Source organism: Oncorhynchus mykiss, chromosome 17 (assembly GCF_013265735.2).
Source record: "Oncorhynchus mykiss isolate Arlee chromosome 17, USDA_OmykA_1.1, whole genome shotgun sequence".
Classification (NCBI taxonomy): Eukaryota; Metazoa; Chordata; class Actinopteri; order Salmoniformes; family Salmonidae; genus Oncorhynchus; species Oncorhynchus mykiss.
Window position 1 is genome coordinate 79,740,579 of NC_048581.1, and position 15,223 is coordinate 79,755,801.

General features: G+C 40.7%; 1 protein-coding gene across 4 annotated transcripts in view; it reads left to right on the forward strand.

The window, feature by feature from the left end:
• LOC110493268 (voltage-dependent calcium channel subunit alpha-2/delta-2) overlaps positions 1-15,223 on the forward strand; it is a 296,498-nt gene that overhangs the window by 192,763 nt on the left and 88,512 nt on the right. For all 4 annotated transcript variants that reach the window (XM_036948226.1, XM_036948229.1, XM_036948227.1 and 1 more), the window contains one exon: positions 4,254-4,395. In XM_036948226.1, the coding sequence (XP_036804121.1) occupies positions 4,254-4,395 (142 nt within the window). The remainder of the gene's footprint in view (positions 1-4,253; positions 4,396-15,223) is intronic.

A 15,223-nucleotide genomic window follows, 5' to 3' on the forward strand; every position in this document is an offset into this window, starting at 1 on the left:
TAGCCAGAGAGTATATCCAGAGAGTATAGCCAGAGAGTATAGCCAGAGAGTATATCCAGAGAGTGTATCCAGAGAGTATATCCAGAGAGTGTAGCCAGAGAGTGTAGCCAGAGAGTATAGCCAGAGAGTGTAGCCAGAGAGTATATCCAGAGAGTGTAGCCAGAGAGTATATCCAGAGAGTATATCCAGAGAGTATAGCCAGAGAGTGCAGCCAGAGAGTGTAGCCAGAGAGTGCAGCCAGAGAGCATAGCCAGAGAGCATAGCCAGAGAGCATAGCCAGAGAGCGCAGCCAGAGAGTGCAGCCAGAGAGTATAGCCAGAGAGCATAGCCAGAGAACATAGCCAGAGAGCACAGCCAGAGAGCGTAGCCACAGAGCATAGCCAGAGAGCGCAGCCAGAGAGCGCAGCCAGAGAGCGTAGCCAGAAAGCGCAGCCAGAGAGTGTAGCCAGAGAGCTTAGCCAGAGAGCGTAGACAGAGAGCGCAGCCAGAGAGCGTAGCCAGAGTGTAGCCAGAGACTATAGCCAGGGAGTGTAGCCAGAGAGTGCAGCCAGAGAGTGTAGCCAGAGGGTGTAGCCAGAGGGTGTAGCCAGAGAGTGCAGCCAGAGAGTGCAGCCAGAGAGTGTAGCCAGAGAGTGTAGCCAGAGAGTATAGCCAGAGAGTGTAGCCAGAGAGTGCAGCCAGAGAATGCAGCCAGAGAGTGTAGCCAGAGAGTGTAGCCAGAGAGCGCAGCCAGAGACTATAGCCTGGAGTGTGAGTTTTATAACGGAACGTTTGTATGGATTTTTGCTAATGTTTGTCACCTTTGATTTACAATCGTGTATGTCCATGTACTGCATGTGTATGTGTGAGAGCGACACACGCAGAGCGGGAGACAGAGACAGTTGACATATGTCTGATGATGCGTTTCCTGTAAGGTAGCATGTTGTCCTGGTCTGTCACTAAAATGTCGCTATCGTTGACATTCAGTGGACTATCTTCACAACTGTCGGCCTGCTCTGCTCTTACCTTCACTTCCAACAACAGCTTGCAATTGCTTTTTAATAGACAATTAAAGACAGGCCATCGATCAATTCCTGCACAGAGCATGAGGCTTGAATACAAATTTGTGAAAAACAAACCGTTTTTACCATGTCAAATTCAATGAACCCTTGCTACTCCATTAAAGAGAGATATATGGGCATGTCTCAGTGTGTACTGTACTGTATTGTATTGTACTGTACTGTATTTGAGTATTTATTTTTTGTCTTAGTTTTTTTGTTTGTTCTGCCTGCCACCACCCTCCTCTTCGGATGTGTGAGTATTTGTGTTATGCACTGACATGTGTCTGTCAGTTTTAGGATTGTATTTTATTACACTTATAATACAGTATGCACAGTATATACATATTTTGTGCGTAGATTAAGAATTGTATATATTGGCTTCCCTTTCCTGATGGTATGCTATATATTCAGCATGGCTTCCTCTCATACCTTCTCAATGGTGGTAATCTCTCCGTGGGCAGATTCTGCGTGTAAACCGAGAGACTCTGCCAGGACTGAATGGGATGGATGCGTGAGATCCTAGCAGTATTAGTTTCAGTGTTGGAGTTTTCCTCACTGGTTATTTGAATGTTTAGGGTGCTTCAACTCCAGTGCTTCACACGTGTGCCCACACAGATCGGAGGGTGAAGACTTCATTTTTGCCGGAACTCTCCATTTCTAATACATACAGGGCCTTCAGAAACTATTCACATACAGTATTTGACATTTTCCACATTTTGTTGTGTTACAGACTGAATTCATTTTTTACCAAATGTTAGTTGAGTCACTGGTCTACACATAATACCCCATAATGTCAAAGTGGAAGTATGTTTTTCAACATATTTACTAGTTAATTAATAATGAAAAGATAAAATGTCTTCAGTCAATAAGTATTCATACCCTTTGTTATGGCAAGCCTAAATAAGTTCAGGACTAAAAATGTACTTAACAAGTCATATAATAAGTTGCATGGACTCACTCCTTGTGCAATAATTGTGTAAAACATGATTTGAATGACTACTTCATCTCTGTACCCCACATACAATTATCTGTAAGATCCCTCAGTCGAGCAGTGAATTTCAAACACATTTCAAACACAGATTCAACCATAAAGACCAGGGAGGTTTTCCAATGCCTCGCAAAAAAGGGAACCTATTGGTAGATGGGTACAAATAAAAAAAAGCAATGAAAAACAATGAATATCCCTTTGCGGATGTTGAAGTTATTAATTACACTTCAAATGGTGTATCAGTACACCCAGTCACTACGAAGATACAGGAGAGGATGGAAACTGCTCAGGGATTTTAACATGAGGCCAATGGTGACTTTTAAACAGTTACAGAGTTTAATGGCTGTGATAGGAGAAAACTGAGGATGGATCAACAACATTCTAGTTACTCCACAATACTAACATAATTGACAGTGAAAAAAAGGAAGCCTGTACAGAATAAATATATTCCAAAATATGCATCTTGTTTGCAACTAAAGTAATACTAAAAAAAAAAGTAGCAAAACAATTAAGTTTTTGCCCTGAATACAAAGTGTTATGTTTGGGGCAAATCCAATACAACACATTACTGTGTACCACTCTCCATATTTTCAAACATAGTGGTGGCTGCATCATGTTCTGGGTATAATTGTAATTGTTAAGGACTGGGGAGTTTTTCAGGATAAAAAATAAATGTAATGGAGATAAGCACAGGCAAAATCCTAGAGGAAAACCTGGTTCAGTCTGCTTTCCACCAGACAGCAGGACACTAAGCTACAACACAAGGCCAAATCTACACTGGATTTGCTTACCAAGAAGATAGTGAATGTTCCTCAGCGGTAGTTTTTGCTTAAATCTTTTTTAAATCTATGGCACGACCTGAAAATTGTTGTTTAGTAATGATCAACAACCAATTTGACAGGGCTTGAAGAATTTAGAAAATAATAATGGGCAAATGTTGCACAATCGAGGAGTGGAAAGCTCTTAGAGACTTACCCAGAAAGCCGCACAGCTGTAATCACTGCCAATGTGCTTCTACAACGTATTGACTCAGGGGTATGAATACTAATGTAAAGATATTCTATATTTAATTTTCAAAAAATTTGCAAACATTTCTAAAAACATGTTTTCACTTTGTCATTATGAGGTATTGTGTGTAGGTGGGTGAGAAATTAATATATTTAATCCATTTTGAATTCAGAATACGTCAAGGAGTATTAAGACTAACTGAAGACCCTGTATGAACACAGAAGTTAATCATGCAGCTGACCAAATTACGCAAAATTTTACTTCTAGGTTAACGGAGATTACATTTATGGTATTAGATACAGTATGTGCTATATTTTGTCAGTATGCACCTTGCAGCATATTAGTGAGATCCCTTAGGATTTGGAGGCACAGATAAATGAATAAGCTCCACCAGAGGATGTGTTTAGATCTAACTCCTATTTATTTTCACATGATTGGCTCTTGAAAAGGCAAGGCTTGTCCTCTGTCGATAGCTAATCAAGATGGAATCCTAAATGTCACATTAATAGGAAAAGTTTTACTCCCACATTTCTTTTGTCCTTATTTGACATTTGTCATTTTGTGAAAGTAATGTACCGGGCTAACCCAGCTAAATACTAATGGAAGAGGTCATCCTCTCAGTAAACACATTATAGCTCTATAGCTCTATGTTCTGTGCTAGTGGGTAGACTACAGAATAATAGACATTCTGTTGTTCTGAATGTCTAACATAACACAAGGCAGCTCCAGCTGGCTTCTTAACCTAACACTGCATGGGCTTATTGGAGATGCAGCCTGTGTGGGTGGCAGAGAAAGCTGTGATTAAGTAGTGTTGGTTGTTAGTTATTATTGTCAGACTTAATTTGTGTGCCACCTAATGTGTCTGTGATAGCCATCTTGGACACTAATTGATTCCAACTGTTTTGTGTCTACTTTGATACCTGCTGTTGCTTTGTGACGAGGCAAAGAATAGAAGTAAAATCCAAACCCAGCCTAAAAAGCGGTGTAATTGCTGTTTTTGTAGTTTAATCCAGGAGTGTGCATGTGTGCTTCTGTGTGTGTGTGCGTGAGAGTATGTGCGTGTGCCTGTGCATTCAATCCTTTGTGAGTGTGTTCCTGTTTGTTTGTGGCTTTGCGGGGCGGATATCTGTTTGCGTTCGTCTGTCTGCATTTCCTCCTGTACTGTACTTATCTCATTAACAGTGTGTTTCTTTCTCTGTGTATGTCTCTCTGTGCAGACGGAGGATGGAGATGGGGAAGAGAACCTGATGGAGAACCCCTACTCCATGAAGCTGGAGTTTGTGGACGATCCCAACTTTAAAAACAAGGTCAACTACTCCTACAGCGCCGTCCAGATCCCCACAGACATCTATAAGGGCTGTAAGTACCAAGCTGCACAGGCATCCACACACACGATCTGACCTTTTTGGGGAAGGAAATAGGATACCTAGCAGTTGCACAACTGGATACATTCAACCAAAATGTGTCTTCTGCATCAGAGAGGTGCGGGGGGCTGCTTTAATAGACATCCACGTCATCAGCGCCCAGTTGTCGTAGGAATGTTAACTGCCTTGCTCAGGGGCAGAACAGCAGATTTTTCCACTTTGCTGGCTCAGGGATTCAAACCAGCGACCCTTCAGTTACTGGCCGCTAGGCTACCTACCGCCCTGTTTTGCTAGGTTAAATACAACGTTTTTTATTACACATGTTCTAACAGGATAAATCCTTGAGATGCCTCATTTTGTTTCTGAGGGGTTCCTGAGCTGCGGGGAGGACAGGTCATTTTAACTCCTGGAATGGAGTCAATGGAATGATATCAAGCTTGGTTTCCATGTGGTTCATAATGTACTATTCCACTGACGTCCTTGACCTCAGCAGCCTCCAACGGTGTGAGCTGAGCACTGTATCCTGCTCCTCTGTGTATCAGTCAACACTTGCTTACTGTAACATAATAGGACATGGCAGTAGTGTTCCCACAGTAGCTGTGTGTGTGTGTGTGTGTGTGTGTGTGTGTGTGTGTGTGTGTGTGTGTGTGTGTGTGTGTGTGTGTGTGTGTGTGTGTGTGTGTGCGTGTGTGTGTGTGTGTGTGTGTGTGTGTGTGTGTGTGTGTGTGTGTGTGTGTGTGTGTGCGTGCGTGCACAATGGGTATAACTCCCTCCTTGGGAGTCATCCAAAAATTGACAAAAGTGAACACGTACCTGCTGGGGCTGTAATCTCGCAGCCACCCTTTATTTTCTCTCTAACCAACAAATAAAATTTGTTCTGTGAAAGTTCCCAGGACATTTGTTAGGTTACGGAAAATGTTCTCATAACACAAAACTGTCCAGTTGTGCTAATGATTATATAATTTTTATATAAAACATTCACCCGATGTTGCAAGAACATTCCTAGAACACATTTAATATTTTCTTTAAAGGTTCCCATAATGTTTAATTCGGTTGTGGGAACAGTCTGGTGAGAACGGTATGGGGACATCACAAACGATATGTTCCCAAAACCCCAAAACTGTCCAGTTGTTCGGATGATTCTACAATGTTTATTTTAGGGTGCAAAAAACATTCACCTGATGTTACAAAAACGTTCCCAGAACACATTTAGTCTGTAAACATTCTTACAACATTAAGGGAATGTCCTGTGCAACTTAACTTAAACATTATATTAATGTCATCACAGCTGAGCATATTTTGTGTTTTGGGAACATATCTCCCCACACTGTTCCCACAACCAACCTTGGAAAGTTGTGGAGATATGACAAGAGAAAGGTTCCCAAAACACTAAAACTGTGCAGTTGTACTGACATTCAGATAATGTTTGCATCAGAGTGCACAAAACATTCCTTTTATGTTGCAAGAACGTTGACAGAACAGCCTTTCTGAGTTCTTTAGAAGTTCCCTTAATGTTTAATTAGGTTGTGGGAAAGAGATAAGAGAGATATGCAAGAGATATGTTCCACAAAAAACGTCAGTTTTGATGACGTTCATAACATATTTATTTTAGATTTAACATAGTATTCTATTAATATTCACACAATTTAGAAAATGCTATATTTAAGTTTTACCTATTATTGCCACAACATTCTCAGCATGCACATTTGTAGTTCCTTAAAGCATAGGAAATCAGATTGGTATACATCCCAATTATGTTTCTCTCCATATTTAATGGTAATTCACATTTGAGGACTGTATTGTGATATAGAGACTCATGGAATTTTAAATTTGTTACAAGTACACTGCATATGAAGAGGATGGAATGATGTTAATAAATCAGAAATGGTGTTCTGTGTCCTGATTGGCCATATTAGACCCTGCCAGGATGCAGATATCCCCAGGTGGCACAGAGGGTTAATGATCTGGCTGCAGATCCAAAGATTGCAGGTTAAATCCCACATATTCTTTAACCATGTTTATTTTGAGAGAAATTGAGGCTCAGCCTACTAAAAGAGAACGCTGTCTTTTACTCATCCAGATTTGTAAATCCAGTCAGTTATTCAGAATTTAGACCAACTGTAAAAAACAAAACATTTTGTAACAATTAACTGTTCAACTTCTTAGAAAACACAACCCTGTCTTATTTTCATGATCTGAAAAGCAAAAGTGTTCCTAGATTAGCACTCATAGTCTTAAATACCTTGTAAACATGGACCCAGAGGTACGCAGCATATAAAGAGGAAGAGGGGAAGTGATGGTGACTAACCCAGTTAACCGTTAGTTATGTCTAAGAAGGTTTAAAAGAACGCATGGAATTCTTGATTGACCATACAGCCATGGCTATATACTGAAAAAAAGAATCCATAAGAGCACTTCCCTGGTGGCCCAGAGTATGAAAGACCTGGCTTGGGAACCAAACATTCCAGGTACAAACCCCACATATGCAGATTGTCAACATATGAAGTGTAAAACCTATGGTTACATTTGTATGATTAACTGCTGTTCAAATATCTTCTAGATTAAAATGCTGTGTGTCTTTCACTTTTCAGTGGGCCTACAATACAGTCATTAAATCTGGATGGAAACATAATGGGGATGTATTCCAATTGGCTTTAAGAGCTAAAAATTAGAATGTTGTGGTAATATTAGTTCAAACTTAAATTTAACATTTTCTAAATGGTTTTGAAATGTTCTGAGGACCACCAAGACAAGGTAAAATGTATTTTGTTTGAATATTCATAGGATTTCATGTTAAACCTAAAGCAAATACGCAATGAATGTAATAAAAACTGACCCATTTGGAAATTGTGGAACATGGTGAATATCACAATACTATTATTGCAACGTCCCAGATAATTCCCATAACTTCATAACATTTTATTGGAACCTTTAAAGAACTTAGACCATGTGTTCTGTCAACATTCTTACTGAATTAAGATAATGTCCTGTACAACCTAACTTAAACATTGTATGAATGTCATCACAACTGAGAATATTTTGTGTTTTAGGAACCTATCTGTTGTAATGTACCCACACTGTTCCCACAACCTAATTAAATGTTTTGGGAACCTTTACAGCCTGTTCTGTCAACATTACTGCAACACCAAAATTATGTTTTGTGCACCCTGATATAAACATTTTCTGAATGTCAGGACAAGTGGACAGTTTTAGTGTATTGGGTACATATCTCTTGATATATCCCCACAATGTTCCCACAACCTAGACAAATGTGTTATGGCTGTTTAAGAACATAAAAACTGTGTTTTGGGAAAGTTCTCATCACAGCAGGTGAATGTTGTTTTGCACCCTAAAAGAAACATTGTAGAATCATCCGTACAACTGAACAGTTTTTGTGTTTTGGGAACATATATTTTGTGATGTCCCCACAATGTTCCTATCAGACTGTTCCCACAACCATAAGAAACATTCTGGGAACCTTTAAAGAACAGACAAAGTGTGTTTTGTGAACGTTCTTGCAATATCAGATGAATGTTTTATACAAATATTGTATAATCATCCGCACGACTGGACAGTTTTGTGTTATGAGAACATTTGCCACAACCTTGCAAATTTTCTGGGAACATTCACGTAATCAATTTTGGTTTGCTGGGAAAATATTACTGGTACATTGTGTTATTACATTACCTGGAAACCTAATGATAACTTTTTGGGAACGTTCTGTGGTGGTTGTTTCAGATGTTGTGCACAACATTTAAATTAATGTCATGAGAACATTCCAAGGATATTTAATTTAAAACATAAAAACATATACAGTGGGGCAAAAAAGCATTTAGTCAGCCACCAATTGGGCAAGTTCTCCCACTTAAAAAGATGAGAGAGGCCTGTAATTTTCATCATAGATACACTTCAACTATGACAGACAAAATGGAAAAAAAAATCCAGAAAATCACATTGTAGGATTTTTAATGAATTTATTTGCAAATTATGGTGGAAAATAAGTATTTGGTCAATAACAAAAGTTTATCTCAATACTGTTATATACCCTTTGTTGGCAATGACAGAGGTCAAACGTTTTCTGTAAGTCTTCACAAGGTTTTCACACACTGTTGCTGGTATTATGGCCCATTCCTCCATGCAGATCTCCTCTATAGCAGTGATGTTTTGGGGCTGTTGCTGGGCAACACGGACTTTCAACTCCCTCCAAAGATAATCTATGGGGTTGAGATCTGGAGACTGGCTAGGCCACTCCAGGACCTTGAAATGCTTCTTATGAAGCCACTCCTTCTTTGCCCGGGCGGTGTGTTTGGAATCATTGTCATGCTGAAAGACCCAGCCACATTTAATCTTCAATGCCCTTGCTGATGGAAGGTTTTCACTCAAAATCTCACGATACATGGCCCCATTCATTCTTTCCTTTATACGGATCAGTCGTCCTGGTTCATCTGCAGAAAAACAGCCCCAAAGCATGATGTTTCCACCCCCATGCTTCACAGTAGGTATGGTGTTCTTTGGATGCAACTCAGCATTCTTTGTCCTCCAAACACGACGAGTTGAGTTTTTACCAAAAAGTTATATTTTGGTTTCATCTGACCATATGACATTCTCCCAATCTTCTTCTGGATCATCCAAATGCTTTCTAGCAAACTTCAGATGGGCCTGGACATGTACTGGCTTAAGCAGGGGGACACGTCTGGCACTGCAGGATTGGAGTCCCTGGCGGCGTAGTGTGTTACTGATGGTAGGCTTTGTTACTTTGGTCCCAGCTCTCTGCAGGTCATTCACTAGGTCCCCCTGTGTGGTTCTGGGATTTTTGCTCACCGTTCTTGTGATAATTTTGACCCCACGGGGTGAGATCTTGCATGGAGCCCCAGATCGAGGGAGATTATCAGTGGTCTTCCATTTCCTAATAATTGCTCCCACAGTTGATTTCTTCAAACCAAGCTGCTTACCTATTGCAGATTCAGTCTTCCCAGCCTGGTGCAGGTCTACAATTTTGTTTCTGGTGTCCTTTGACAGCTCTTTGGTCTTGGTCATAGTGGAGTTTGGAGTGTGACTGTTTGAGGTTGTGGACAGGTGTCTTTTATACTGATAACAAGTTCAAACGGGTGCCATTAATACAGGTAACAAGTGGAGGACAGAGGAGCCTCTTAAAGAAGAAGTTACAGGTCTGTGAGAGCCAGAAATCTTGCTTGTTTGTAGGTGACCAAATACTTATTTTCCACCATAATTTGCAAATAAATTCATTAAAAATCCTACAATGTGATTTTCTGGATTTTTTTTCTCATTTTGTCTGTCATAGTTGAAGTGTACCTATGATGAAAATTACAGGCCTCTCTCATCTTTTTAAGTGGGAGAACTTGCACAATTGGTGGCTGACTAAATACTTTTTTGCCCCACTGTATATATTTTGAGACGTTATCATCCTAATGTTAGATAAAAGTCTAACTAGAACTTCATGGGAATCTAAGCTAATGTTCTTGGAATGTTCCCAGTTTGTCGTGTTCACACTCTGTATCCCAAATAATTCACCAATTATCTGCTAACAGATAGACCACCGTTTCTACCTGTTTTGTTTGCAGTCTTCCTCTTCATCAGAAGAACCTCTCTATTTCTGAGGCATAGAAGCTAGGAACCCGGTTTTTAACAAGCTTTTCCAGCAGCCTCACTCAGCCAATCTTCAGAGTTAGCTGCTCTTTATCCCGAACGAGGGGACAAAGAACATGGAGAACCAACCATGGAGCAATCAGTCCTGCCTGTTGTTCCTGTAGCCATTTTGTGCTGGCCCCTAGATTCTCTCAAAGATATGCCTTTACTGGGACTTGTATATGAATAAAGGCTTTCTGATTTAGCCTGCTTGGGATTATATAGGCATAGTAGTAGAATGGAATACTCTGGGAGGATGTTAATTTGAAAGAGTTTTTCTCAGCAAAAAATGTTTACTGTGGGAAAATCAAGTCCCTGTGCATAGTCTGCAGTGGAAAGATTGGCCCAGCTGTTTCAGTTTTGGCACCAGCGCCGTTATGAGCATGCTGTGTGAGTGCTGTTATTTCTCCTTAGTTGAGTAAAATGCAGTACTCATACACAGAAGCCAGTCATTCTCACACTCAAATCATTCAATAGCCTAGCTTCTGTCAATAACACATATATAATACACTCTAAATACAAGCATACAACACATGGTTTTGTTATACAATATTGTGGTTATGCACTGTATGCATTTGATAAAGGTAGACATTGATGTTCATTCATATTTCATATTTGGACATTGAGTTAGCAGTAGCACAAAATATTATGACCAGTTAGTGTTAAGCTATAAAATGATGTTATTAGGAATAAGTCAAGCAAATGTATCAAGCATCTCAGAGTAGGAGTGCTGATCTAGGATCAGTTTTTCCTATTAGATCGCAATGAATAAGATTTGCATCGATAGGGGGGACCTGATCCTAGTTCAGCAGTCCTGCTCTAAGACGCTTGATCCAAATGGCCCCAGAGATATCAAGTTAAAAGCTGATTTTCATGTAGAGTTGAAAGAAAATTGCCTATTATCCTCCTGGGACATTTCTACCTCTGAGTTCCTGGGGCTTGGAGCGCTGTCGAAAGGGCATAGACATGCTCAGTACCGAAGGAGAAGGCTTCTGCTGGAACACCACAGGTGGCTAGGGGAGCTCACGAGGAACTGATGAGGAGCTGATGAGGAGCTGATGAGGAACTGATGAGGAGCTGATGAGGAACTGATGAGGAGCTGATGAGGAGCTGATGAGGAGCTGATGAGGAGCTGATGAGGAACTGATGAGGAGCTGATGAGGAGCTGATGAGGAGATGATGAGGAACTGATGAGGAACTGATGAGGAACTGATGTGGGTGGAACGTTTGTCTGTGGGTCTTGAGAGGTCTGTGCTCATTGAAAGAGCTTTAGGGTCAGTGGAGTGAGCAGGAAAGGCTGTCTGGCCAACCCAGGAAGAACGGAGCAGAGCAGCAGGAGAGTGACATGGTCAGCATTAGAGAATAAAAGCTTGGAACTGAATCTAAAAGTTACAATAAGGTCCAGTAATTGAATCTACTATATAGTTGGTGTCCTGAGTATAGAGCGAATGACTATCTAAATGACTTCTCCAAAACTTCATCAGTTCCATTTTATGATTCATTATTCCACTGCTGATTCCTGCTGCCAAGTCTGCAAGTTCTCTTCTCCTTCAGTTCTGATGCCTGAGTCTTTGTGCTACTTTACCTGGGAAACACCAGCAGACTATAGATCACTTATTAAATACGGCAATGCTTCAGAGCCTGTTCATTCTATTGAAATCCCTCTGATACTAATCTCTCCCTCTGTTTTAAACCCTCTACTATACCCTCAGATTATTTCTCTATCTACTGTAGTCTGTATCTCTGATTTATGTTGTGAGCCCCCTAGTTCCTGTGACTGTGTCTTTTGCTCTTTCCGGGTGGAACCCATGACATGGCATGTGTTCCATCGTGTTTGCCTGAACCACAAACAGTCAGTGTCCACGCCACACCCACTATGGGATAGAAAATGAACAGGGTGCTATCTACACAGGAGCTGGCGTATTGTGTGGTATTATGTGTCTAAGGCAGTAAGTGTTAGTGGACTATGGTATGGATGAGTTTAGTGTTCTGTGTTATGCTTTGTGGATGGAGTAAATGAATAGAGTTTATTATGAGCACTCATCCTCTGTGTACTTGAAGGGGTTGTTATTGTAGTGCTTTGATAATGAACGCCTAAGAGAAGAGGGTCGAACCATGAAACTTTAGTAATATGATTGGTTTTCTCTGTTATATTTGAGGATTGGAAGGAGCTGGTTTTTGCATGACAAGTAGTTTTTACAAAATTGTGTTAGGCATAGTAATGATATGGCAACAACAGAGTTTTTGACACACGGGAGATGGACCAAGAGAAAGAGCCTGAGAGAGGGGAAAAGAGAGAGAGGGAGTGAGGAAGGGAGAGAGAGAGAGAGAGAGAGAGAAGGAGAAAAAGAGGAGGAGAGAGACTTTAATAATAGAAACCGTTTAGAGCTAAAAGCTTTTTATTTTTTTTATTGAGTTCCTTTCAGCGGCTAAATGAGGCAGTGTATGAGTCCTGGTTTGATTTGTCTGCCAGGGACCATGTCCGTTTATTGAGATTGAGAGTGTTCCCTGGGCACAGTAATGAACCATTTTATGATTCATTATTCCACTGCTGATTCCTGCTGCCAAGTCTGCAAACTTTCTAATTAACTTAGGTCAAACATTCACACAGTTTTCTTCTAATTATCGATGCTTATTGCAGAACGGACACCGCCACAGAAAAAGCCACATAGGAATAAATTGATGTGGAGAGAGAGGATTTATTCTTGTGGTGGGTGAATGTCAGGGAAACGTTGAGGGAACGAATGGAAGGGAGAGTTTTTCTGAATAATTGCCGGGGAAGAGCTCAGGGGAATATAATTTTACAGGGAGTCACAGAGAAACAGGGATAGGAGAGGAAGCCCTTTCCTGCAGTCAAATGACCTAGTGACCTCATGGGTGGAATGTCATTCAAATTTTTCACTAATTTCATCATTCATAAACGAACAACAACAAACAAATTCTGAAAATCTGGTGTTTCTATGTCAAACTTTTCGGGGACCCATTTTGGCTTGTGAGTGCTCCTTCTGGCTGAAATTATAGAAAATCTTCACCTATTTCACTCCTGGGTCTGTCTTTAGTTTCATCACCTCTTTAACTCAAATAAAATCAAATCAAATCAAATGTATTTGTCACATACACATGGTTAGCAGATGTTAATGCGAGTGTAGCGAAATGCTTGTGCTTCTAGTTCCGACAATGCAGTAATAACCAACGAGTAATCTAACCTAACAACTCCTGGGTCTGTCTTTAGTTTCATCATCTCTTTAACTCCTGGGTCTGTCTTTAGTTTCATCACCTCTTTAACTCCTGGGTCTGTCTTTAGTTTCATCACCTCTTTAACTCCTGGGTCTGTCTTTAGTTTCATCATCTCTTTAACTCCTGGGTCTGTCTTTAGTTTCATCATCTCTTTAACTCCTGGGTCTGTCTTTAGTTTCATCACCTCTTTAACTCCTGGGTCTGTCTTTAGTTTCATCACCTCTTTAACTCCTGGGTCTGTCTTTAGTTTCATCATCTCTTTAACTCCTGGGTCTGTCTTTAGTTTCATCATCTCTTTAACTCCTGGGTCTGTCTTTAGTTTCATCATCTCTTTAACTCCTGGGTCTGTCTTTAGTTTCATCATCTCTTTAACTCCTGGGTCTGTCTTTAGTTTCATCACCTCTTTAACTCCTGGGTCTGTCTTTAGTTTCATCATCTCTTTAACTCCTGGGTCTGTCTTTAGTTTCATCATCTCTTTAACTCCTGGGTCTGTCTTTAGTTTCAGAGAAGCTTCACACCTGTGTGATATAATGGTTATTGCACCAGACTGAAGATGGTATTAATAGTTTTGCAGACACAGCTGCTATACGGTACAGTAGTGAGTAATCGCTGGTGTTACTGGAACACTTTTCATTTCAGAGATAACCCTGTAATTGCCGTTCTACTGTACACATCAGCTGTGAGCAACGTGCTTATTACAATAGAATGGTGAGGAGTGACTAATTTTGCATGTGTACATGAAAGAGTGGGTGAAGTGAAGCTTTGCTGGTTAGAATGAATGGAAGGATTAGTCCTCCTCTCCTTTGGAGGGAGGCTGCTGTCCCTCTCTCCCTCTTTCTTTCTCCCAGCTAATCAGAGAGAGCAAACACGCCCAACATTAATGCCCAAACCACCAGCTAAAAGCACATGTTCCCTGAATGTTAGCTACTGCTCTGCCGTGGTGCCGTAGTAGGTGAGGCATGGACACTGTGACTGTTTGTGGTTCAGGCACCCCTCTGAACGTCTTCAGGCAAACACGATAGAACACGTGCCATGTCATGGGTTCCATCCAAAAAGAGCAAAAGACACAGTCACAGAAACTAGGGGGCTCACAACATAAATCAGAGATATCGACTACAGTAGATAGAGAAATAATCTGAGGGTATAGTGGAGGGTTTAAAACAGAGGGAGAGATTAGTATCAGAGGGATTTCAATAGAATGAACAGGCTCTGAAGCATTGCCGTATTTAATAAGTGATCTATAGTCTGCTGGTGTTTCCCAGGTAAAGTAGCACAAAGACTCAGGCATCAGAACTGAAGGAGAAGAGAACTTGCAGACTTGGCAGCAGGAATCAGCAGTGGAATAATGAATCATAAAATGGAACTGATGAAGTTTTGGAGAAGTCATTTATATAGTCATTCGCTCTATACTCAGGACACCAACTATATAGTAGATTAAATTACTGGACCTTATTGTAACTTTTAGAGGAATACCACAATTTATGTGGGTAATGGGTAATTAAGTTACAGTATAACGATATGGATTATTGAAAAGAGAAGTGATTTAATTTAGGCTAAAGGGGTAGTAAAAGACAGTCAAATTACATCTAAAAGTGTGTGCCGTGTGCATCCATCCAGCCCACCTCAGGCTCATCCTATGGCTGAAATAGACGTGTTCTTTCTGTCACCCACTTCACGCTATGCTGGAGATCCTCTCAGTCCTCCTCAACATCAAGACAGATTTATGAGAGAGAAAAGCAAAAGTCATTTTGAAAGGAAATGACTGTATGCGGGATTTAAAGTCTGTTTTTCACTCAGAGGGAGAAGACAGCTAAAATCAACACATGGCTCTATTTATATTTCTACCGTTCCTCTTGATTTGATTCGCTCTGTCTTCCGCCCCATACTCATCCCAGCACCCCCTGCACCCACCTCCCTACCCCCACTCCTAAAGTGTATGC